Below are 23098 nucleotides of genomic sequence, written 5' to 3' on the forward strand. Positions count from 1 at the left end.
GAAGTCCGAAGCTAACAAAATTTTTCAATTTTATCATTGCTAATTCATCACTAAATAGGATTAGTGATGGAGTTTACCTATTTAGCAATAAAATTTATCCATCACTAATTCATATATAATTTTTTGTACTAATATGAAAAGAAAGAAATACTGAAATTTGATATAGGTTTTCAAGGAAAAAAAAAAGATGAAGAAAAAAAGTGGAGGTTTGACTAAGAGCTGGTTTGGATTGGCTTATAAGCTGTTTTCAGCTTTTTTGAGTGTTTGACTGATCAGCTTAAAGTTATTTTGGGCTTAAAATAAGCTCAAAAAAATAATTGGGCTAATTTGACTTATCTTATCTAAAGGAGCTTATAAGCTGTTTTCTGAAAACAGCTTATAAGCCACAAAAAATAAGTTGGGCTATCCCAATATTTTTTTTTTTTTTTTAGCTTATGCTTGAAATAAGCCTATCCAACAGGCTCTAAAGGATCATCTACCTAATTCAACTACTAAATTGGTTACAAATGGACACCTCCTCCCTCACTTTTCTTTATTTCATGTTGCCCCACATTTGAGAGCTAGCATTATTCTGACTTTAAGTATCTAGAAAGCAAGAAATAAAAAAAGAGAGAGACACAACACTATCTTTTTGACTATGGACCAAATCATGCTCTTTATTTTCAGCCTATAATTAAGGTGCCTTCTTAGTCGGACATTCTCAATGGAATAGCACATGCAGCATGCATCAAAAGCCATAATTTTACCTACCCCACAAATCACAATTTTTTCCCGCAATTCCTCAATCTCCGCACATCATCACGGAGCCTAAATATAACAAAAAATTTGCACTATTACTACTTTATATAAACTCTGCCCAAGAATCAAGAAAATTAGAGAACCAAGAAACCAACATACCTCAATATTCTACTTATTCTTTTTTGTTCATTTTTTTCACTATGGGGCATTTCATCAAGCAAGTGGTTTTTTTCTTCTTGTTGGTGATTTCAACTCCATTTGTGCAAATTGAAGCTAGAAAAAGCAAGTTTATGATCATTCCTGCATCCCCTTCACCAGCTCCAACTCCAGTTTCTAATGAAATTAGCTTTCCCCCATTTTCATCTTTTAGTCCAACCCCGTCACCAACACCAGCACCAGCACCGATCTTTAATGATTTTACTTTTCCTCCGTTGTCGTCTTTAAGTCCAACACCAGCACCAGCACCAGCACCAGAAGCGGGCGATCAAGATCCTGATGAAAATGGCATGCCAACACCGGCAGGGGCACCGGAGGAAGGTGGCATTGAAGCACCAGCACCCCTTTTAACTGATACTCCTTATGGACTTTATGGTCCTCACTCTCAGAAAGTTCCTTCTACTGTCACCAATCTTGATGATGTAGAAACTCAAACTCTTGACAAGGAATTCCAAGGTGCCCGCTTCAATACAGACGAGTCCAGCAAAAACAACAACAATAATGGCTACTCCGAAAATTACAATTACGATAGCCACTCAGAGAATTACAACAACAACAACAATGGCTACTCGGAGAATTACAAGAACAACAACAATGGTTACTCCGAGAATTACTACAACAACAACAACAACAATGGCTATTCCCAAAATTACAACAACAACAACGATGTTTTCTCCGAGAATTACAACAACAACAATGATGTTTTCTCCGAGAAATACAATAATAACAACAATGGTTTCTCTGAGAATTACAACAATAACAATGATGTTTTCTCCGAGAAATACAATAACAACAACAATGTCTACTCTGAGAATTACAACAAAAATAATGGTTTCTCCGAGAATTACAACAACAATAATGGTTACTCTGAGAATTACAACAACAATGTTTTCTCCGAGAAATACAATAACAACAACAATGGCTACTCTGATAATTACAAAAACAACAACAATGGTTTCTCCGAGAATTACAACAACAATCTTTTCTCCGAGAATTACAACACCAATGGCTTCTCCCAGAATTACAACACTAACAACAATAACAACAACAAAAATGTTTTCTCCGAGAATTACAACAACAATAACGGTTTCTCCAAGAATTACTACAACAACAATGGCTACTCCGAGAATATGGCAGAGAGGCAAGGATTAAGCGACACAAGATTCTTGGAGAATGGCAAGTACTACCATGACATCAAGAATGAGAATCCCAGCAACAACAACAACAATGGCTACTCTGAGAACTATAATCGTGTTAGCAGCTACAATAACAATGCCAATATGGTTGAAAGGCAAGGATTGAGTGACACAAGATTCTTGGACAATGGCCAGTACTTTTATGGTAGCAATGGTGAGAAAATGTCCATGGAGGAGTTTAAAAGACAACAGGACTATCCAGGCACTGAGAATGAACTTCCTTGAAGATAAACATTTATCAATTGGTTCAGGAAGAAAGGACAAAAGCAGGGGACATGGAAATAGATTTTACAGAGTTTGATTGAATTTTAAGTTATTATGAGTGAGTGTTTGTGCATTATAGTTCTACTTGTGTCTGCAAACACATTTTTTTTTTAGTTCTGTAAATCAGACCAAGGGAACTTTGTCTTGTTTAACACTTTTTGTATTTTTTTAAACTTATTATAATGACATTGAGGCTTCACTCCTGGTTATGCCACTTCAATTTCTAATAGCTTCTTGCACTGTTAACTGCATTGAGACATGCTCTTACCCTGTTATTTTTTAATTTATTTTTTTAATAATGGGCATAGATTTGTTAGGCAACAAATTTACTCCCGTGGTAAGATTTTTCGGGGCGAAACTAAATTTGCCTTTGTTAGGCAACAATTTACTCCCATTGTAAGATTTTCGGGGAGAATCCAAAATTTAGTTGGCTAACCCCGGGGGGAACCAATTTTTACTATTGAACAGATTAATATAGTGATCCAAGATATAGAGTCCTAACCTTGTCTTATAGAAAAAACTATATATTAACGAATTTTTTGTCTGCTTGCCGATTGACCTGTTTGCTCTAAAACAAGTGATTATTGACCCTGCAGTAAAATTTTGAAGAGTGCTGAATTTTATTATAATCAGCTATTTTTTTTTTTCAACTTTGAATTTTAAATTTCAAACAACAATTTCTAGCACTGTATTAAAGGAAAAAAGTGAGTAAAAAAGGAAAAGATTTACATGACATCTTACTTTTGCTGTATTTGCTATAGAGGTAAGAGGAGAATACTTTTTAGCTAGAAAATTGGAAAGGATTGGTTGGGGTCCCATTTTGGATTCCTTTTGTGCATTAGAATCCTATTTAACTTTTCCAACCAGCAAAGTATTATTGTATCGGCTTTTTCGGGGAATAATTTTTTGGTTAGTTCAAGGCAATAGAGTGTTCTTCCATCTTGTGCAAATGGGTTGCTTGAACAGGGTCTTAATCACCGGCCCTTCTATGTAATCAAATGCTTGGTCTCTGGCAATTGTGGAGAATTCAGGGTACAACACTCTCATCCATTTCACCTGTTGATTAAAGAAAAACACATGTTTTTTTTACTAGAAATCAATTTAAAGTTGAAGGTGAAAAAATAATTTTATTGCTCAACTGGTTAATTTAAAACGAGTTTTATGTTGTGTTGGGTCATAGATGAGCAAAGATATTTTGCTGGGTAGAAAAAGTTAAATAGGAAGAGAGAAAATATTTTTATATATTTATGGATAAATTATTAATTATATAAATCATGATTAGAGTCTTATTTTAGTTAATTAAATCTTAGCCATTAACTTGGAGAAAATGGAGAGGAGCCCAATCCTAAATAATACTCATTTGCTAAAATTTGTAATGTATTTGGAATCTTCATAGTTATGTAAAGTTCCCAAATATAGGTTCATTCAGCTAATTTGTGTAGGTGTAACGACCCAAATCTATTACCTTTTGGGGCTTAAAAGAATTGGATCGTCTTAATAGTTAAACTCACAAATAATCATTTACAATTCATGTAATTGAAATATAACCATTGATATGAAATTTCAAATTTTACCGGTGAAGCTTCAATATATTATCATAAAGCTTTTGTCGAATTTCACACTCCATGATAATGATTATGTTTTAAAGGGAAAAGGATCAAATATACCCCGCACTTTAATTTATTAGCTAACTTTACCCTTCGTTAGCCAAAGTAGTCAAATATACCCCTATCGTTAGCAAAATTTCAAAAATACCCCTCATTTGTAATATATTTTCACATAAACAAGTCTAGTCATTGGAATTGGGTGACATGGACGCCACATAGCATTTCACTTATTCTATGTGGTGCCTTCGTGGCAATTTTTTTTTAAAAACAATCTGGAAAATTGATTTTTTCTAAAAAAAAATCTGTTAAAAATGGTTTTTATTATTATTTTTTTTAATTTTATAAAACCTGCTTCTTAAAAAAAATATTCTGCAAAATTGGATTTTTATTAAAACATCTGGAAAATGATTTTTTTAAAATCAGTTTTTCAGATTGTTTAAAATTGATTCAGATTTTTTTTAAAAAATAGGACACTTTAAAAAAAAAATACTTTACAGTTTTCCTAATTTTAATTTTTTTTTTCCAGATTTTTTAACTAAAATATCCAATTTTCAAGAATATATTTTAAAAAAAGGGTTTTATTAAAGCAAAAAAGTTTCAGATTTTTAATAAAAGCCATTCTTTTTCAGATTTGTTTTAAAAAATTAATTTTCTATATTGTTTTTAAAAAAATTGTCAAGTAGGCACCACATAGAATAAGTTAAATATCATGTGGCGTCCATGTCACCCAATTCCAATGACTAGGCTTGCTTACGTGGGAATATGTTAGAAATGAGGGGTATTTTTGAAACTTTGCTAACGGTAGGGGTATATGTGACCCCAACTTGTAACGAAAGGGGTATATTTGACTACTTTGGCTAACGGAGGGCAAAATTAGCCAATAAACTAAAGTAGAGGGGTATATTTGACCTTTCCCTTTTTCGAAAATAGGGCTGAGAAAGAGCCCAGTGAATCCAGTGCTGTCTTAATCTAAGATGGGCTGTTAAAGTAGCAAGCCCATAAATCCTATCAGGACCAAGTGATTCTCTACTTACCGGATCCAGTGTCAAGCCCACACTAATTTGTGCAGTTTCTTGTAGTCATTTGCACTTCTGTTCCTATTTTTTGCTTGTCTTTAATTTTTGTCCTTCATAACAAACAATTTTTTTGCGGAGTATAAATTTATATTTTTGCATTATAATATCCCACAAGTTATATTTATTTTTCCCTTACGAAATTTATACCCATTAGGCATAATTTCAATTGTTAAAGGACAAAAATTAAAGACTAGTCCATTTGAAGTTCAATTCATACAATTTAATCCTTACACAAATGGACTGGCCTTTCATTTTTGCCTTTCAAATGAGCTTGTCTTTAATTTTTTCCTTGAAAGTCAAACTTATGCTTTTAGGAACATAAATTTTTAAGGGCGCTGTCATAACTTGTAAGTAGATATTATGATGCAGTATAAGTTCGATTAGCCCATTGGAAGGGCAAATATAAAAGACCAGCACAAAATACTGTTTTGGGCTTAAAAGAGTATGACCATCTTAATCCATTAAAGTGGCAAAGCCCACAAATCATACCATGATCCGGTTATTGCCTCATTTGCTACAGATATAACAAAAAACCAAAGTACAACAACAACCTTACCTTGGTGTAGACGAAAACCTTTGTTCTTCTACTGTCAGAACTCAACATCACTTTATTTCACTTGTATTTTCAATAACACAATCCAATTCAATAACTTGTACTTATTACTTGCAATTTCTCTTCTAGGGTTTTAGCTCTACAAAAAAAAAAAAAAAAGGAAATGTCAAAGACACCGGATCCAAAGAGTACAGGTGCTAGCGGTGACAAGTCCAACAAAGAAGAAGCGGCCATTAAAATTCCTTCTAAGGACTCAAAGAAGAAGGATGATAAGAAAGATGAAGATCTCGTAAGTATCAACTATCAAAACTATTACTCCCTCTCCTAATTTATGTGATAATTTCTCTTATCGAGATTCAAACTTTGACTAACATTCTTTCATCATATTGATAGGAGAGAAATTGCAACTTATACTCCCTCCGTCCCAATTTATGTGGCATCATTTTGACTTGGCACTGAGTTTAAGAAAGACTTTTGAAATCTGTAGTCCAAAACAAGCCTTAGATATTTGTGCGGCGGTAAATCATCTCATATAGTTAAATTATTTCTAAATATAGAAAGGTGACATTCTTTTTGCGTGCCACATAAATTGAGAGGGAGTAGTATTTATCATATAGTTTTTGAATATGTAAATTTTAGTTTTAAAATATTGAGTTGATCCAGTTCAATTTAGCTCGGAAGATTAGTCAATTTGACTCTGGATAAGTGAAAAGAGTCACTTAAATTGGGATAGAGGAGTAGTTAACTCGAGCAAAATGAAAATTTGGAGGTTTTAATTCATGAGTTGTTACAATTTTTGATAGAAATAGTGGTATTGTGGTGAGGGAGTTATCATGGAATCAAAATATAAAATTTAATCGGTTATATTATGTTTTCATCGTCTCTTAATTGATTTTTTTGTTGGGATTAGTCGGAGGAGGATTTGGCATTGAAGCAGCAATTGGAACTGTATGTGGAGAGAGTTCAAGATGCTGATCCAGGATTACAGAAGGTTGCACTTGAGAGTATGAGGTATTGTTTTCAGCATTTCTTTTGTATTTTAGGAATTTGTATTTACCGGGTATGGCGATATTGAGGATTCTGTTGAAGGGGTAGTTGTTGAGGTGAGCTGCTGAGTTACCATTTAAGTTGGACAATATTTACAGCTATAGATAGTGTAAAGGTTCTAGCTTTTGTTGAGCTGAACTTGGGACCTTAATATCATTTGGGGCTTTGGTAGTTTGTTCTGGATTCATTTCTTTTGCAAACTCATGTTGCTTTGACGTTTTGAGGGAATTTTTTGGGATGCCGGAAGGCAGGTAACTGCCTGGTAGAAGGTGCTTTATTGCATTATTGGTAATAGCAGCGTGAAGATGCTCCCACATTCCCCTTTTTTTCCTCCTCTTTTCCCCTATGATTTGGTTGTGTATATGCCAATGCACCTATAATAGAACAAGTGTTCTTGAACATTAGATGTGATAGCTGCAAGTTTATCGCTAGCTGTCATGTTCTTTTGGGAACTCCTACAGAAAGTGATGCCCTTTGACAGTCCTCAGACATCCATTAAATGGGCATTACAGCTGATGGATAGTGAATACATGGATGTGTAAAAGATAACCCTTTGGAGAATTAGCATGCACTACATGCATATGAAGTGTGTACATTTCAATGTTGCATCCTGGACGTTTCAGTAGTACTGTAGAAGATTACACTACACCACTTTTTTTCTAAAGTCCGTCTGTAAGCTATAAAGTTCAGTTTGAATGAGAAATCAGATGCCAGTTTAAATCTTCAATCCTTGAGCTTTTTAGGGTCTTTCCTTTACATAAGCAAGGACATTTCTTTCTTGTCTCTCTGTCTTATTCATCTTTCCTTTGTTATAGACAGGAAATTCGTACATCAACAAGCTCAATGACATCAGTTCCAAAACCATTAAAGTTCTTGCGTCCCCACTATGGAACACTGAAGGGATATTATGAGAAAATGCCAGACTCAGATTTGAAGGTATAAGTTGGCACTGCAATTAGCTGTTGTAGAAGTTGAATAAATTCCACTCACGCAATTTCAACTGCATGCAGATACTTCTGGCAGATGTACTTTCTGTTTTGGCCTTGACAATGTCTGCTGAAGGAGAAAGGGTATGTTTTGTTTTTGGTCTATTTAATAATTGTGCATGTGTGATATGCTATTACTTGTGCTGGTGTGATTTTAACAATTTCTTCATCTATTTTATGGCTATTATTAATTCTATTTGTTCTTACAGGAGAGCTTGAAGTATAGACTGTTGGGTTCTCAAGGTGAAATTGGTTCCTGGGGACATGAATACGTTAGGTAAGCTTGAAAGCTAGTAACATTTGTCTTATTAAACTCCTATTCAAGTATCCTAATCCTTTCTCTTTTTTCCCATTTATATTATTTATGATTCTTTAAAAACATGTTAATATTATTTACGATTATTTAGAACTTACTCTGGAATAGCCAACCAAAAAGTTACTTCAGAAAATCTGCATCTTCTATGTGCTGTGCGGCTCTTAAACAAGCTCATATTTGTATTTATATTAATTCCCTGTCTTGGCGGACATCAGTGGTGCACAGGAGTATGTGCATAAAATCACTGGCATATGCTGATTTGTGAAACAAAGTACCTAGCACAGTTGCATGCTAAGTTGATGTAGGATCAGGAAATAAACTCTATAGATTTGTATGAGTTCTGGTTCATGTTAAGGGGAACGGAATTTTTAGCAGTAGTAAAGTGTATATATGCCCTTGTCCCCAATGTGGGGTGGGGGGTTGAGCTGTAGGAGTAACTACATGGAGATTCCAAGCCCAAATCCCTGTTACAACATTCAGTGCGTGCCCATCTACTCCAGCCTTAGTGGCAGAATTAACTTTCACCTGTGCCTAAGGGTTTTACCGATTTAGTGTGCTGTCCAATGAATTAGTCGGATTGATGCAAACTGACATGGACATCACTGTTACTGTCATCCGAAGATGTAAATCTATACGGTTGTGTGATGTGTTTTTTTTTTTTTTGAATAAGATACGGTGGTGTGATGTTAATGCTAGTTATTCATTGTACTGCATGAGATGGCTTTCTGATTGTGTTCCATTTCAATATTAGGATACTAGCTCTATACGCGTTTTTTGTGTGTGAATTCTTGTGTTTCATTTCCCAAAACTCGCCCAATTGATTTTGCCCCTCAAGTATTGGCTAACTGACTGTTTTCTGCAGGAACTTGGCTGGAGAAATTGCACAAGAGTATGGAAAACGGCAGGTTTGTTCTCCTTCATTTTTTGCTGTGTAATGTTTCAGAAGAATATTACTATGTGTTTTTCTAAAGTTTGTGCTGTTCATGCTTTATTCAGAGTTTGGTTACTTTATGCATCTGCAACTCAGGCTAAGTTTACTGCTACTGTACATATGTACCTATTATCATCTTTTTACAAGTCATTGTTTCTCTTACCTGGACATAGTTTTATATTTACAATCTTTTGCTTGAAGGTTGTGACATTTACCTAAATTTTATTGTTTATAAATAAAAACTTGCAAACAGCATCATGCCTTCTTTAGCATTTATCTTGTTCCGACATGTTTTTTTACATCTACATCATGCAATAATGTCTAAATCTAGGTTTTAATCGGTTTTTCCGTTTCTATTCTTATGATGCATTAACTATTTCAGAGTGAAGAAGCCTCAATTGATGATCTAATGGAGCTTGTGCAACAAATTGTTGCTTTTCACATGAAGGTATCATTCTTCAGATTTAATATTAGTTGAGTTGCAGGATAGAGCTATAAAGATTCCTTCCTTTTTTTTTTTGAAAAAACCTTATTAAAAAAAAAAAGTTTCTTCCTTTTATCCTGTTCTGATGCGGGAGCGTAGATTGCTTTTCATCTCCTTTCTTTTGTTTTAAGGGTACCAATTTTTGACTTATATCTTGTTCTGCAACGCAGCATAATGCTGAACCTGAGGCTGTTGATCTTTTAATGGAGGTATTTTTCTCTCTCCATGTCTTTACCTAATTTATGTACTGTTTCCATGTGTGTCGCTGGTGAGATATCTCTTTGATAATTTCAGGTTGAAGATCTTGATCTCTTAGTCGAGCACGTTGATGGTACAAATTACAAAAGGACATGCTCCTATCTCACCAGTTCAGCAAAGTGAGTTTGCTCATGACACAATTTTGGAAGTTCTTTGTCAGAGTACATGAACCCTGCGAATTTTCTCTTGGCAAATTTGGATTTGCTGGAGTTTTATGTAGTGTGTACGCTCTTAGTTATTCTCATTGCCGCTCTTAGTTATTCTCATCGCCCTGACATTTCTTCTGATAACCGAGGTTTCCGGTCCAACTTGCTTGCACATTGATTAATTGCATGGGGTACCTGATACCTCCCACCAGCATAGGCACCGGGTAACTCTGTCTACCAAGGCTTGGACCGATGGGAAGATATCACCTAGTGTTTTTGCCTCTGTTGGGAATTGAATGAGAATTCAATCTCGTGGTTCTGAACCCACTTCCTTGACTAGGCTACACCCTTGTGTGCTATTCTCATCATCCTTACTTATCTGCAGTTCGCGACCAACCTGTAAGTTTTGGTGTTCGCTTGATAATGAAACTATGTAAAAAATGGGGTTGATCGATTGGATTACAATAAGAAAGACGGACCAAAAGGAAAGCTGACCAGGAGTGCCAAACCACTCTAGTGCTATGAACATTTTTATATACATAGTTTTATTTGCGGCTATATCGGGTGATTAAAATTGATGAATTGCTTTGAAAAAGATCTTTTTTTTATAACCTACTAATCCGTTGTATCAAGCTTCGAAACTCGGTGGATAACGTGCTCCTTTCTTGCCTTCTCTACTTGTAGAAGATCAAACCTGCTTCATCAGCCCGGATTCAGACTCGTGATATGCGTCTACATAACATTCCGTGTTATACCGCTAAACTGATTCAAGGCCCTTGAGGCATTGCCGAGACGTCCTTTTAATTTACTGTATTATTTTTACTTACTTTTAACCTTTTAGAGATGATGGCCTACCACTTCCTGAAAATTATTTTCTAAAAGTAGCTGGTTCACACGACGCCTTCAATAGTTTTATCAAGGACAAAAGAAATTCGGAATTGAGAAGGATATCAGGGAGAGTCTTGAAGCATGGTAATTATAGTCTGTTGGGTTCTCCTACGAGAATAAAGTGAAGGCATGTGAGTACTGTGATCCTTTCTCATTACCCCTTGCAAGCCTATCTTTGGGAGTGGATAACTTTGTAGATAAGTGAAGTCTGAATTACTGGTTGTGTTCTGGTTAGTAGTATATTCAAATTTTCAGTCTAGCTTGAGCAACAAAGTGCTTCCGAAGCCCTTCTTTCCGATTCTCAGCTTGCTTTAGATGGGTCAATTCCTCTCTGGTGGAAGCCAAGGAGTAAAATTCCTGTGGCTTCTTTCCAAGATATAAAGACACATACTGTGTTGCTTATCAAACCAAAAAAATGTGTTATATACATCATTTCTTTTGTTTGTTTTCTGCTGGCGATTACACGTGTCCTCATATTATCTAATGTCTGCATTAGATTCTCTGTGACCTCTGCATTAGAACTCATGATTTTTGCTGTCTAACAGATACCTTCCTGGACCTGACGACATGTTGGTTCTTGATATTGCATACACTATCTATATGAAATTTGAGGAGTATCCAAGTGCACTAGTGACTGCACTGTACCTGGATAACATGCAGGTCTGCACTTTTTAATACCACTCTCATTCTCCTCCCATTCTTTAAAAGAAACATCATTTGTTAGAGTGTAGGGATATTTGCTAAAGTGTAATACTGTAATGGATCTGCTTTCTTGCAAGTTGAGAGTCTAGTGTATCTGTAAATTTGAAATTTGAAATTAGGGTATAAGTTGATTTTACCTTTTTTTTTGGTTTGGTTTGCAGTATGTAAAGCAAGTTTTTACATCGTGTGGTGATCTTCTGCGGAAGAAGCAGTTCTGTTACATTCTTGCTCGCCATGTAAGTCTCCATTTTTCTGTTCTATTTGTCATTTTTTTTCAATGTCCCTGTGTGGATTTTCCTGTGTCCATCTTGAATTTCATTGGGTTCTCTTTCTTTTCCACGTCCTCCATTCCCTTTACTACCAAATAATTCTCTCATCTCCTGACCCCGCATTCCCTGCCCCAGAGAGCTATTTGTACAGGATTTATAGCTTGTGACATAAATCAGTCTTGTCATCGATGGTTCATCTCAGATTGCTGATTTAATGTCTGGGAATGCAGGGTCAGACATTTGAGCTTGATGAAGAGATGTGTGCAGAAGATGAAGAAAGAGAAGGATTACAGGAGATTATTAACAATGCTAAATTAAGTGAAGGCTATCTCACACTTGCTCGCGATATTGAAGTGATGGAAGCAAAAACCCCTGAAGACATATACAAGGTCTGCACTTTCTAATATACCCTTTCTTCGTCACGCTTGATTTGCATCTACTGTTGCATAGGTTCTCTAATCCTTAATTGAAATATATTATTCCTTAATTGAAATATATGAACCTGACATTGCGTGGGAGGTGTATGTTCTTAACCTTTTGTTGGGCAATGTATTCACCTTGCTTCGTTTTGCCAATATTTGGTTTACGAAGTGCAGACCAATCTTTCACCTTTCCCCCCATAATTTCATACTTTTTCACTCATCCTGTTGCTATCACTTTCAAAGAAGGCAATCTCAATACTCCTTTCGCTCCTTGAATTATTACTAGAAGAAAGAAAAGAGAAATAATGATAAGCGGGACAAAATATCTTGTTTGTTATTTCCTAGTATCCCTGAAAAATATGAACCTGACATTGCCTGGAAGATGTATGTTGTTAACCTTTTGTTGGGGCAAAGTATTCACCTTGCAGCGTTTTGCAATATTTGGTCTATGAAGTGCAGACCAATTTTCACCTTTCCCCCATAATTTCATACTTTTTCTCACTCATCCTGTTGCTACCACTACCAATGAAAGGCAATCTCAATACTCCTTTTGCTCCTTGAATTACTACTAGAAGAAAGAAAAGAAAAATAATGATAAGCGAACAAAATATCTTGTTTGTTATTTCCTAGTATCCTTGGTGAAGAAGAGCTTGTTTGGCAAATTATGTTTATTATCTATCACCACTCCGTGCAAACAGAAAAACATTGGTAACCAAAATTTGTGCTAAATCCCTCTGGTTTAATTTATCAGCCACATTTGCTCGATGGCCGGGCTAGTGCGGGAGCGAGTGTAGATTCAGCAAGACAAAATTTGGCCTCTACATTTGTCAATGCTTTTGTCAATGCTGGCTTTGGTCAGGTATATAATGGTTCTGTTGGTTTAGATTATTTTTTATATACATTTTTTTTTTTTTAAATTCACATTATATTCTGCTTCAGGATAAGTTGATGACAGTACCGTCAGAGGCGTCAAGTGGTGGTGCGTCCACAAGCTGGCTTTTCAAAAATAAAGAACATGGAAAAGCTAGTGCAGCAGCAAGTCTGGTGCGTAGTTTTACTGGTTGGGTGTCACTGTTCTTTTTTCATTATCTATCTTGTGTTAATGATTGTTCCTGCCTAAACATTTAGGGTATGATCCTACTTTGGGATGTTGATTCTGGTCTTGCACAAATTGACAAGTATTTCCATAGTACGGATACCCACGTCATCGCCGGTGCACTGTTAGGAGTTGGGATTGTGAACTGTGGTATCAAGAATGAATGTGATCCTGTGAGCTCCTTGATGTTGTGTTTTACTATTTTTCTTCTGCAAAACTTGGTAGACCTGGATCTTAATTTAATTGTTTTGAGCAGGCATTGGCACTTCTAGCTGAGTACATAGACAAAGAGGATGCTTCAATTAGAATCGGTGCTATAATGGGCCTTGGTCTTGCTTATGCTGGTTCTCAGAATGAGCAGGTAGAGCTCCTAGTTGTCTTTTGATTTGTGTGGGACGTGAAACTTACTTTTCTCTTTTGTAGTTTAGCAATAGGTTTACCGTGTAAAAACTTTATATGTGGTACAATGGAAGGTTCTACAGATTTATGACTATTTAATTGGCTCTAATTATTTTCAGATCCGTAGTAAATTGACCCCAATACTTGGAGATAGTAAGGTGTCCCTTGATGTGCTTGCCTTTACTGCTATATCATTGGGATTGGTATTTGTGGGTTCATGCAATGAAGAGATTGCTCAGGCGATCATATTTGCATTGATGGAACGAAGTGAGTCAGAATTAGGAGAGCCCTTTGCCCGCCTTTTGCCTCTTGGTCTTGGTCTCCTGTATCTTGGAAAGCAGGTAACCGAATGTTTTGTGTATAGCTGGCATTAACTTTGAGAGGGATAGTATAATTAACTTCAGTTCTTACTTTAGAATCCCAATAGCCTGGATATTTGCGGATCAATGTTCTTGCAGTGAAATGTGAGATCCTGCAGATCTTTTTTTTCTAGCCATAATGATGTTGGATCCATCTGTCGTTTTTTTTTTTTATATAGGAAAGTGTTGAGGCTACAGCTGAGGTCTCAAAGACTTTCAATGAAAAGATTAGAAAGCATTGCGATATGACCCTGCAGTCTTGTGCCTATGCTGGGACAGGCAATGTGCTCAAGGTAGTACGAGAATTGTGCTTCTAACTTCTAAGTGGTTTCAGGAGGGTAACAGCAATAACTGAAAGTTTCAATGTCTCAGGTCCAACATTTTCTTGGTCAATGTGCCCAACATTTTGAGAAGGGTGAAACCTTCCAGGGACCTGCTGTCCTTGGTATTGCAATGGTAGCAATGGCTGAAGAACTGGGACTCGAAATGGCCATACGCTCGCTAGAACACCTTTTGCAGTATGGGGAGCAAAATATCAGAAGAGCAGTTCCTTTGGCTCTTGCCCTCCTCTGCATTTCAAACCCAAAGGTAAATTGGAAAATATCTTTACCATTGACCCTCCTCCTTTTACCCTTTTTCTGTTGCTTCTTTAGAGTTGAGTCACTTTAAGTATTCTGGTTCTGCATTTCAAACCCAAAGGTAAATTGGAAAATATCTTTACCGTTGACCCTCCTCCTTTTACCCTTTTTCTGTTGCTTCTTTAGAGTTGAGTTACTTTTAAGTATTCTGGTTAGGTATTTCACTCATAAGCAGTAGATGCCCAGGCTTTTTCCTCTTCTTTTTTCTTTGGTCATGTGCCAGCATAACTTTGCTCCTTGGTGTCGGACAGGTCAATGTGATGGACACTCTGAGCAGGCTTAGTCATGATTCAGACTCCGAAGTAGCTATGGTATGTTTGAAGAACAGCAGAAAGAAGATATTTGTGTTACTACGAAAAAGAAATTCTCAAACCTGAACTGCTTATCTAAATGCTGTATGTAGGCTGCTATCATTTCTTTGGGATTGATAGGTGCAGGAACAAACAATGCCAGAATAGCTGGCATGCTGCGTAATCTGTCCAGTTACTACTACAAAGAAGCCAACCTTCTGTTCTGTGTAAGAACTAATTTTCCTAGTTCTATTATGGCAACTCTATAACATTAAGTTTACGATTCTGATCATTTGCATAACTATTTCTGCAGGTGCGGATTGCCCAAGGTCTTGTTCATTTGGGAAAGGGATTGTTAACTCTCTCACCATATCATTCTGAACACTTCCTATTATCTCCGTAAGCCCTCTCTTCTACAACTTGCATGTGGTTCTCCATATTGATGTATGGAAGAGCTAGCATTATCTATAGTCTACATAGAGTGTTTAAAAAGTGCTTCCATAACGAGTTGAAAATGATTTTTCTTATTCAATGGAGGCGAGTTCTAGTCTTCATGTGTAACACGGTGCATTAAACTGCAAACTGTTACAATGATCTGTTAAATTTATTCTTCAGAAACTGATTTAAGAATAAAATAAAATACGACCATTCAATATTCAGAGCTTAATGAACTGATTGATAGAATATGGCTCAAGCTTAATGAGCTCTCTCTCTTTGATCCTCTGCAGTGTTTCATGGCTGACCACCTTTGAACCTTTTCAGGACTGCACTGGCCGGGCTGGTAACACTGCTGCATGCATGTCTTGATATGAAGGCCATTATCTTGGGGAAATATCACTATGTTCTTTATTTCCTGACTTTAGCTATGCAGGTTTGCTGTCTGTTGAACAAGCATATTCCTTTTTTCCGTTTTCTTTTTGTCCTTTTCCGGCTTCCTCATCTCCTAATTTTATGTCCTTTCACTCTGGCTTCACAGCCAAGGATGCTGCTGACTCTGGATGAAAATTTGAAACCCTTGTCGGTTCCTGTCCGTGTTGGCCAAGCTGTTGATGTTGTAGGTCAGGCAGGTCGACCCAAGACCATTACTGGTTTCCAGACCCACTCTACCCCGGTTCTCCTTGCTGCCGGTGATCGAGCTGAGCTCGCAACCGAGAAGTATACTTCTTATGCTTTGGAATTTACTATGTTGTCCGCAGACATTTTCTTTTTTAAAAAGAAAAAATTGCCTTCAGATGATTCCTGTCATAATATTTTAACAAGTGTCGTTCCTGTAGCTTCTTGTCTTATCATATTTATTGTCAACGCTCAGGTACATTCCGCTCTCGCCCATTCTTGAAGGCTTCGTCATCTTGAAGGAGAATCCCGATTACACAGATGATCAATAGTGACCTCAATGAGGTATATGAATGAAATGAGCCGAGAAGTTTTAGATGGCCTACGTTATTTATTTAAGGGAGAATGGCAGGAGACAGTCGATGACGCTGTCTAATTTGCTCAAGTTGCTCTGCGGTGAGATCCATATCTAACGTTTTGGTGGCAACTGAGGCGATCCGGTCCATCTATGCTTTCCAAGTTGGTTTTTCAGCAGCACACCTTTACCTGATGTGTTCTTTCCTTTTGTCCCATTGAAGTGTTCTGTGTAAAGTTGCAGATAGTTATTTATTGCTTAAAGTGAAATAGAAATCATTGTTACATTATCTGTTCAGGGTGTATCTGATGGAGAGATTTGTAACGGTTTTGGCATCAGACCTTATGTTTCAGGCATAGCTTATAAGGTTATGTAAAAGCGAAAGTCGCTATTTTAATCATGATATTATTTCGGTATAAGATTGAGGAGAACTAGAATCTTGGAGGGTCTAATCTAATCAGATAAAGGGTCGAGATTAGACAAGTTCAAGCGGACTATATTTTCTTGCATGAATATTTTGCTCTTTCATGTGACCTTTACAACGACCATAGATATGTGAAGGGAATCAAGGAGAACTTGTATCTGACTAAATTAGATGCTTGATTGATTGTCGTTTATCTATCGTCATAAAATAAATTCCAGAAACGCATAACAGCATGAGCCAAATTTCTTAGCAGAGTTTATGGCCGAAAACATCCCTAAACTATACCTCAAATCTAAACTATATCCTTAATCTAGTACATTTACCCAATAGTCAACACTTAACAAGATTCATCGCTCTGTCTAGTAAAAGCTGGAAGAAACAACGATGTTGGCTCTTTTCTGAACAAGAAATCCAACGTTTGTATGTGAGTAGTTGAAATAACAGGACTGAAAACGCCAGACTCACTCAGACCTTGGAATGCTTCGATAATACCTGCACAAAGTAGAAAACAATGAACAAACTAGACTAAGATTACAGAAAAGTGAGCTTCTTCATAACACATTTCTCTTTCTGGGCATTAAGTTTCTGAAGAAAAGAGGTTTCTTTTTAGAGAAAATGGCCAAATGCCCAATCAACGTATGACCAAATTATCAACTACACACCTTTTCTACATGGGAGTCCTATTCCCCCTGGACTACTTTAAAAAGGGAATATATACACCCTTAAAATGTCAATCCGTGTTGGAGAGTGAAGTTCACACGCCTGACACATGTTCATTATATATATATATATATTTTTTTTTTTAATATTGTTTTCTTATTCTTTTCCTTATTTTCTCTTTTCTTTTCTTTTACTTTCTCTTTCTTCTTTTTAACTTCCTTAATTTTCTCTCTGTTACTTAGGCTGATTCTTCTTGTATTCTCTCACTTGGGTATGAACAAAAAAAAATTGCTGGGTTTCTTTTGAGTTTGCTTGGCCTTTTTTCCTGAATTATCTTGGATTTAAGTGAAATGGTAACCAGAAATCAGAAAACAAATTCAATGCCACTTTCCAGATTTTAACTATACAGTTACACTTGAGTGAGAAAAATTAGCATTAAAGAGTTGAATTCACCACTTTGTTTTCGTCCCACATTATTTTGCTTGCAACTATTTCCTTTGCTTTTTCTCTCCCATTTAACTTACGACATTTTCAAGTTAATCAAGGCGTTTAGAAGACATGGATTTACGTTGAAAAAAAACTTGTTGCTTCTGTAAAGAGTTGATGTCGGACATATAAGTTCACAAACTGTTTGGCAACCTTGATCATGTTTACATTTAGATTGTCAGGAATGATTTTCCATGCTGCAGTTTAGGCTAGACTTTTCTCGTCAAACATAGATTATTCGCAGGTATCATAGTAATTTCATAAGTATGTTAGCTTGTTTTTGTAACACAACGTGCACAAATAATTTTTGACCATCTAATAGTAAGGTTCCATTGAATTTTGTTATTCAAAAAAAAAAAAAAAAAAAGAGGCTTCAGTCCCCTTGGCCTCTGCTTCAGTCTTATGTGTGCAGAATTTTAAACAAATTATGTTGGAATGGGTTTAATGTGCAGATAATTGACTACTATGCGAAAAAAGAAGCCTTGGATTATATTTATGATCTCAAACAACATTTTGAGACGTTGAAGTAGTATCACTAAACTATACCCATGTCAATAAATTGTCTAATTCAATTAACAGTTTAACGTGCAAGTCAGACAAGACTTTGTTTGATTAACTATTTTGCTAACTCAGACTATAGCATAGTTATACCTTCCTTAGAATCTGCTTTTCTCAACCATGATATTTAATACACCAAGCAATCTGTTTAGATAGCTGCTGTTTTTAAGTGGTTTTAATTTCACTCTTTACTAGTGCAAGAGTCAGTTTTGAAGTGCAAAAGAGAACAAGGCTGATGGCCTATTCCTTCTGCACTATAATCACGCTTCCTAGTAGTTTAAGGTTCTTATGCTTACACAATTTCCTTGGTACATAACTAAGCTTGTGGGAAACTAATACGTTTCTATTTTTTTTTTGGGGGAAAAAAGTAAATAAAGTCACTTGAAAGCTGCCACGTCTTCCTTCTGTTGGAGGTTCCTAAAAATGATAACAAAGCGAAAAATTATTATGTTTTCATTACCAGAATGAAAGACAAGAAAATAAAACTGGAAAAACAGGTCAAACTAAAACTCTTTCTACAAAAGTTCCCACTTCGCAGTGATGCAAAGCGACAGAGAAATAGTTGATCTTAAAATTCAAAGACTTAAGTACAACCTAATGAGTGCGAGCACTTGCAAATAATTCCAAGTAAGAAAATACATATATTGGAGGTATCACACCACAAGTTGAGAAGTATTATGTGGTTTTGGGCTGTTTATTCAAATATCAATTGTTAGGAGTACGTGTGTTTGGAAAGAAATGGTGTTTGAATGGGAAATATATATTTAGAATCAGAAATTTAAACTTGCAATATATTAATACTCAGTTCGAATTTAAGTATGTTAGTTTTCTTTTTGGACTGTCCAATAAAGAGTGTCTTTCTATATTTGTTAAACTTTCACGCAAACTCCCATTATATGATTGATGATCAAAGCTATACCGTTGATGTCCGAGCCAACGAGAAAGTTGGTAGAGTTGCACAGATTCATTTGCAGCATGGCAAGTTAGTAGCATATGATTGCGAGGCCTCACCATCCATGCAAATCTCATACACAACATCGAAAATACACACAATACTGCATGCAGTCAAACACACAAAAGGTAAGTCAAAACTTTAAAGAGATTTTTTACACCATCAAGTTAAGAATTAGCTTATAGTAAGCCTAATATGAAAACTTCAAAAACAAACATGTTACGCCCTGTCAAACTGCACTATTAGTGTAAAAATTTCATTGCCTTATCAGTGATTATAACTTCAGCTCAATTTCAAGATTTAGAGATGGAACAATTTTGAGAATGAGGAAATCATTCATGTACATAGAAATCAAAAGCACGCGCAAGCTGCAGAAGGTGTTAAGTATTTCAAAAGTCATGTCTCACATATGGAGGCAGATCTAGGATTTCAACAAAGGAGGAGTTACTAGTATTTAAGGAAATATTATACTGCAAAAATAATTCTCTTTTTTTTTGTATTTATATAAATCCTCTCGACATAAAGATAGCTTTAGCATAGTGACAACGATGGCTCAAAGTTTGAATCTAACGTGTTGCATTCTTTTTCTTTCTCTTATTAAAATTCTTAGTTCTGCTAAGTATTGAGAAATGAATCTGCCATGTATATAGCTCACCTGCAGTCATGTTGCCAGATATTGTGTCTGGGGGCTTATTTGCATCCATCATTCCCTAACATAATCAATTTGTTAATATTTCAGTCCATCTTTTATAGTGAGATGTGACTTGAAAGAATTAGATGATGAAGGGAATAATGCATACAGAGATGACAAATCCCCAGTTGGCCATAGGACCCCAAAAGTGAGTTGTTTTAGGACCCATAGGACTGTTCAAGTATGCCCGGATAGATTCCATGACTTTGTATTCTCTCTGCATATAACAAAACAAAATACAAGCATTTCAAATTGTTCACCAAAAGAATATATATATGCCGCCGCTCAAAGGTGTAACTAGTGGGAAAGATTATGGGAGATTAGTATTCAAATTCCAGTAGCGATTAAAAAACAAATATCAGGTGATTGTCTTCATTTGTCTAAGCCTGGGTGGACAGATTGTTACCTAATAACTGTGGTGGTGGAAGGTAACAAATTAGTCGAGGTGCGTCTAAGCTGACCCAAATTCAACCACGTACTAATAAATAAGAGAAGAAGATATCTGGTTGAAATTATAATATGAATACAGACTTTCATTAGGTGTTGGTATACCAAGAAATGCAAAACAGATCACTTTCCTCCTAAAAAAAATCTCCTGTGCACTTTAAGAACTCCACCAAGATTTGCATGACATATGACCTTTTCTAGCTATGATGCCGAAAGAGAATAAATAAGGTTCTGAATAGACATGCATTCTATGATTTAATCAAGGGCACCTTTAATCAATTGTATTCGAAATCAATTTTCTTAATCTATTATGTAAGCATATAGAAGAAACATTATGCTTATTTAAATATCATTCAAATTAATCAAAAGTATGTTAATAATAGCACCCATGAAACAGACTTTTAACTCAAAGAAGGAGATTGGCTATAGGAAGCAGTAGTTCTACGCAGGTATAATCTCTATACCCAACTAATCTAGGCCGATTGACTTCAATAATGTTAGAAAAAGGCAAAAAGTAAACTACAGCTTATCGCTAATCCCTTAAAAGCATATATGGGCAAGTGTATGGTTTTTGTTTTTGTTAAGATTATTGATTCTCTAAGTAAAAATCAAATATAAGCATGCTTTTTCAACAGCAAGACGTTTCTTCATCTCTCGTTATTACATATAGTTTCTGGATAAAAAAATTAATTGGAAAATCTGGAAAGGAAATGCGAGAAAGGGAACCATTTGTATCTTTGTTTAATACGCTAGTCCAGATATATATGTTATAACAAGAAATCTATGAGAACTTAAATAACTCTATGAGTGAAGCCATAAAATGCTAGGAACAAACTTATAAAGGAAATGGAGTTACCTTTCTGTGAAGTACTAAAAACCAAGATATCTTCTATATACTTTGTGCAAACTTAATCTTAATAAACAGAGCAACGAAAAATTAGATGAAAGGGCTTACCAGTTGTGTCATGCATGAGACGTGCAAGCAAAGCACTTGAAACGATGACTACTATTAGCGTATATATACTTGGAGATGGAGAAGCATGAGGGTATGGATTTATATTTTGTGATTTGAGAAGGTAGGTAGCTATATTCAGAATTTAATATTGTGGGTTCTAAATTAAACGTGAATTTTTAAATACATAATTAATTTTACCCGCAAGGGTGGCTGAGTTGGTTGAACAAATATCTCTCAAATGGGAGGTCTGAGGTTTGAAACCCGGCGGGCTTTTTCGGTCGAGCTCGTCGCATAAGGGCTTGCCTAATGCAGTTTATCTCTCTTGTGTGGTTTGAGAGTTATTACACAAGAGCGGATTTACCATGTGAGCACCCGAAGGGTAGCGGCTGCAGGTTCCCTTGTCATAAAAATAAAAATAAATACATAATTAATTTTATTTAAACTTGTTTTTTACACATATATGTATGTATACGTTTTGATTTTGAAGCACTGAATTCTGCTGAAATCGCAAACCAGAGTTAGGCAGAGGAAAAGGCATGAATGCATCATTCATTACCTTACGGCTGTCTTTGCCTGACAAGTCATCTTTATTTTGTTTTGTAACTAGAAAAATCTTTGGTCATGTCTCAAGAGATGAAGACAAAGGGATTGATTGTTTTTTCTGGTAAGTTGGGAGTCCATTTTCTAGCCTAATTTTTCTTTAATGTTTGTCCAAATGGTTTGCGTACGTTGCCAAATTTTTGGCCAAATTTTAAGACTTTTCTAGCCTACCTTCATGATTGCCAAGTGTTCACTTTACATTTTGAAGGTTGAGATTAGTTTAAAGTTTAAACTATTACTAATAATTTCACCTACGGTCCAAAAAAATGTTTGCACACAAATGGATGAACTTTGTTTAAACTATTTAATAATTCTAATCTACATCCTGATTATATTGTAAGAAACGGGTTTGCAACATTTTTTTTTTTTTAAAGTGAGTTTACACACATATCATCTCAATCCACTCATGACTCTTCCCCTTATTCATCCTTATCTTCCACGCAATACATGAGTTGTTTCTTCCAGCATACACGGGTTCATCTCACCTCAAAATTTTATTTTATTTTTATAAAAAAGGTGACAGATTAAAGGAAGAAAAATAAATAATAAATAAGTTTGTTACAACTCTTAATTTATCTCAATCTAATATTAGGAATCAATCAATGTGAAATTTCAGTTCAATTAAATATTTGATATTAAACAAAAGAAAATTAAAAGGAAAAACGAGCTCAAGAAGAGGAAGTTGCACATCTCGGATTTCTTCTGCATTCAAATGGATGAAAAATTAGACAAAAGGTTGTGAGTAAAAGTTGCAAAAATGTGCGTGCAAAATTGCTTTTGGACCGTAGGTTAAATTATTACTCTCTAAGTTCAATTTAAATGTCGTCTTATCAAAAAATATTTATCTCAAAATAAGTGTCACCCTAAGAACTCAAGACAAAAATTGACAGTATGCCTAACATTAAAGAAGTTGTCCTCTTTAATATTGTTCAATGCCCAAAAAAGATATAATAAATAAGAATACTTTAATAAACTCCACATCATAATTATTGATTTCTTAATTAATATAATTTTTGCTAAGATAACACTTATTTTG

General features: G+C 35.5%; 3 protein-coding genes across 4 annotated transcripts; 2 read left to right on the forward strand and 1 right to left on the reverse strand.

Annotated features, from left to right (window-relative positions):
* Positions 1–847: 847 nt before the first annotated feature.
* LOC132616994 (uncharacterized) lies at positions 848–2628 on the forward strand. Its single transcript, XM_060331832.1, has one exon. The coding sequence runs from the start codon at positions 939–941 to the stop codon at positions 2373–2375; it is 1437 nt and encodes a 478-aa protein (XP_060187815.1). The 5' UTR covers positions 848–938; the 3' UTR covers positions 2376–2628.
* A 3039-nt stretch (positions 2629–5667) lies between these two features.
* Positions 5668–16726, forward strand: LOC132618751 (26S proteasome non-ATPase regulatory subunit 2 homolog A-like). The gene is made up of 26 exons (XM_060333750.1): positions 5668–5686; positions 5780–5939; positions 6561–6661; positions 7513–7633; positions 7708–7767; positions 7893–7960; positions 8862–8904; positions 9313–9378; positions 9585–9623; positions 9709–9791; positions 11252–11366; positions 11570–11644; positions 11908–12066; positions 12851–12958; positions 13039–13143; positions 13228–13368; positions 13452–13556; positions 13714–13935; positions 14133–14246; positions 14326–14541; positions 14843–14902; positions 14995–15108; positions 15195–15280; positions 15644–15752; positions 15858–16036; positions 16191–16726. The coding sequence occupies exons 2-26, from the start codon at positions 5814–5816 to the stop codon at positions 16264–16266; spliced, it is 2691 nt and encodes an 896-aa protein (XP_060189733.1). The 5' UTR covers positions 5668–5686; positions 5780–5813; the 3' UTR covers positions 16267–16726.
* A 1785-nt stretch (positions 16727–18511) lies between these two features.
* On the reverse strand, positions 18512–21621 carry LOC132618752 (mitochondrial pyruvate carrier 1-like). Of its 2 annotated transcripts, XM_060333752.1 has the most exons (6): positions 21463–21549; positions 20467–20538; positions 20170–20277; positions 20025–20079; positions 19337–19472; positions 18512–18834 (listed from the first exon to the last, which is right to left on the reverse strand). In XM_060333752.1, the coding sequence occupies exons 3-6, from the start codon at positions 20260–20262 to the stop codon at positions 18795–18797; spliced, it is 324 nt and encodes a 107-aa protein (XP_060189735.1). In that variant the 5' UTR covers positions 20263–20277; positions 20467–20538; positions 21463–21549; the 3' UTR covers positions 18512–18794. The 2 variants fall into 2 exon arrangements, with proteins under 2 accessions (XP_060189735.1, XP_060189734.1); XM_060333751.1 differs by lacking the exon at positions 20467–20538 and having other exon boundaries at positions 18578–18834; positions 21463–21621.
* Positions 21622–23098: the final 1477 nt, after the last annotated feature.

The sequence above is a fragment of the Lycium barbarum genome, chromosome 11, assembly GCF_019175385.1.
Source record: "Lycium barbarum isolate Lr01 chromosome 11, ASM1917538v2, whole genome shotgun sequence".
In the NCBI taxonomy this organism is placed as follows: domain Eukaryota; kingdom Viridiplantae; phylum Streptophyta; class Magnoliopsida; order Solanales; family Solanaceae; genus Lycium; species Lycium barbarum.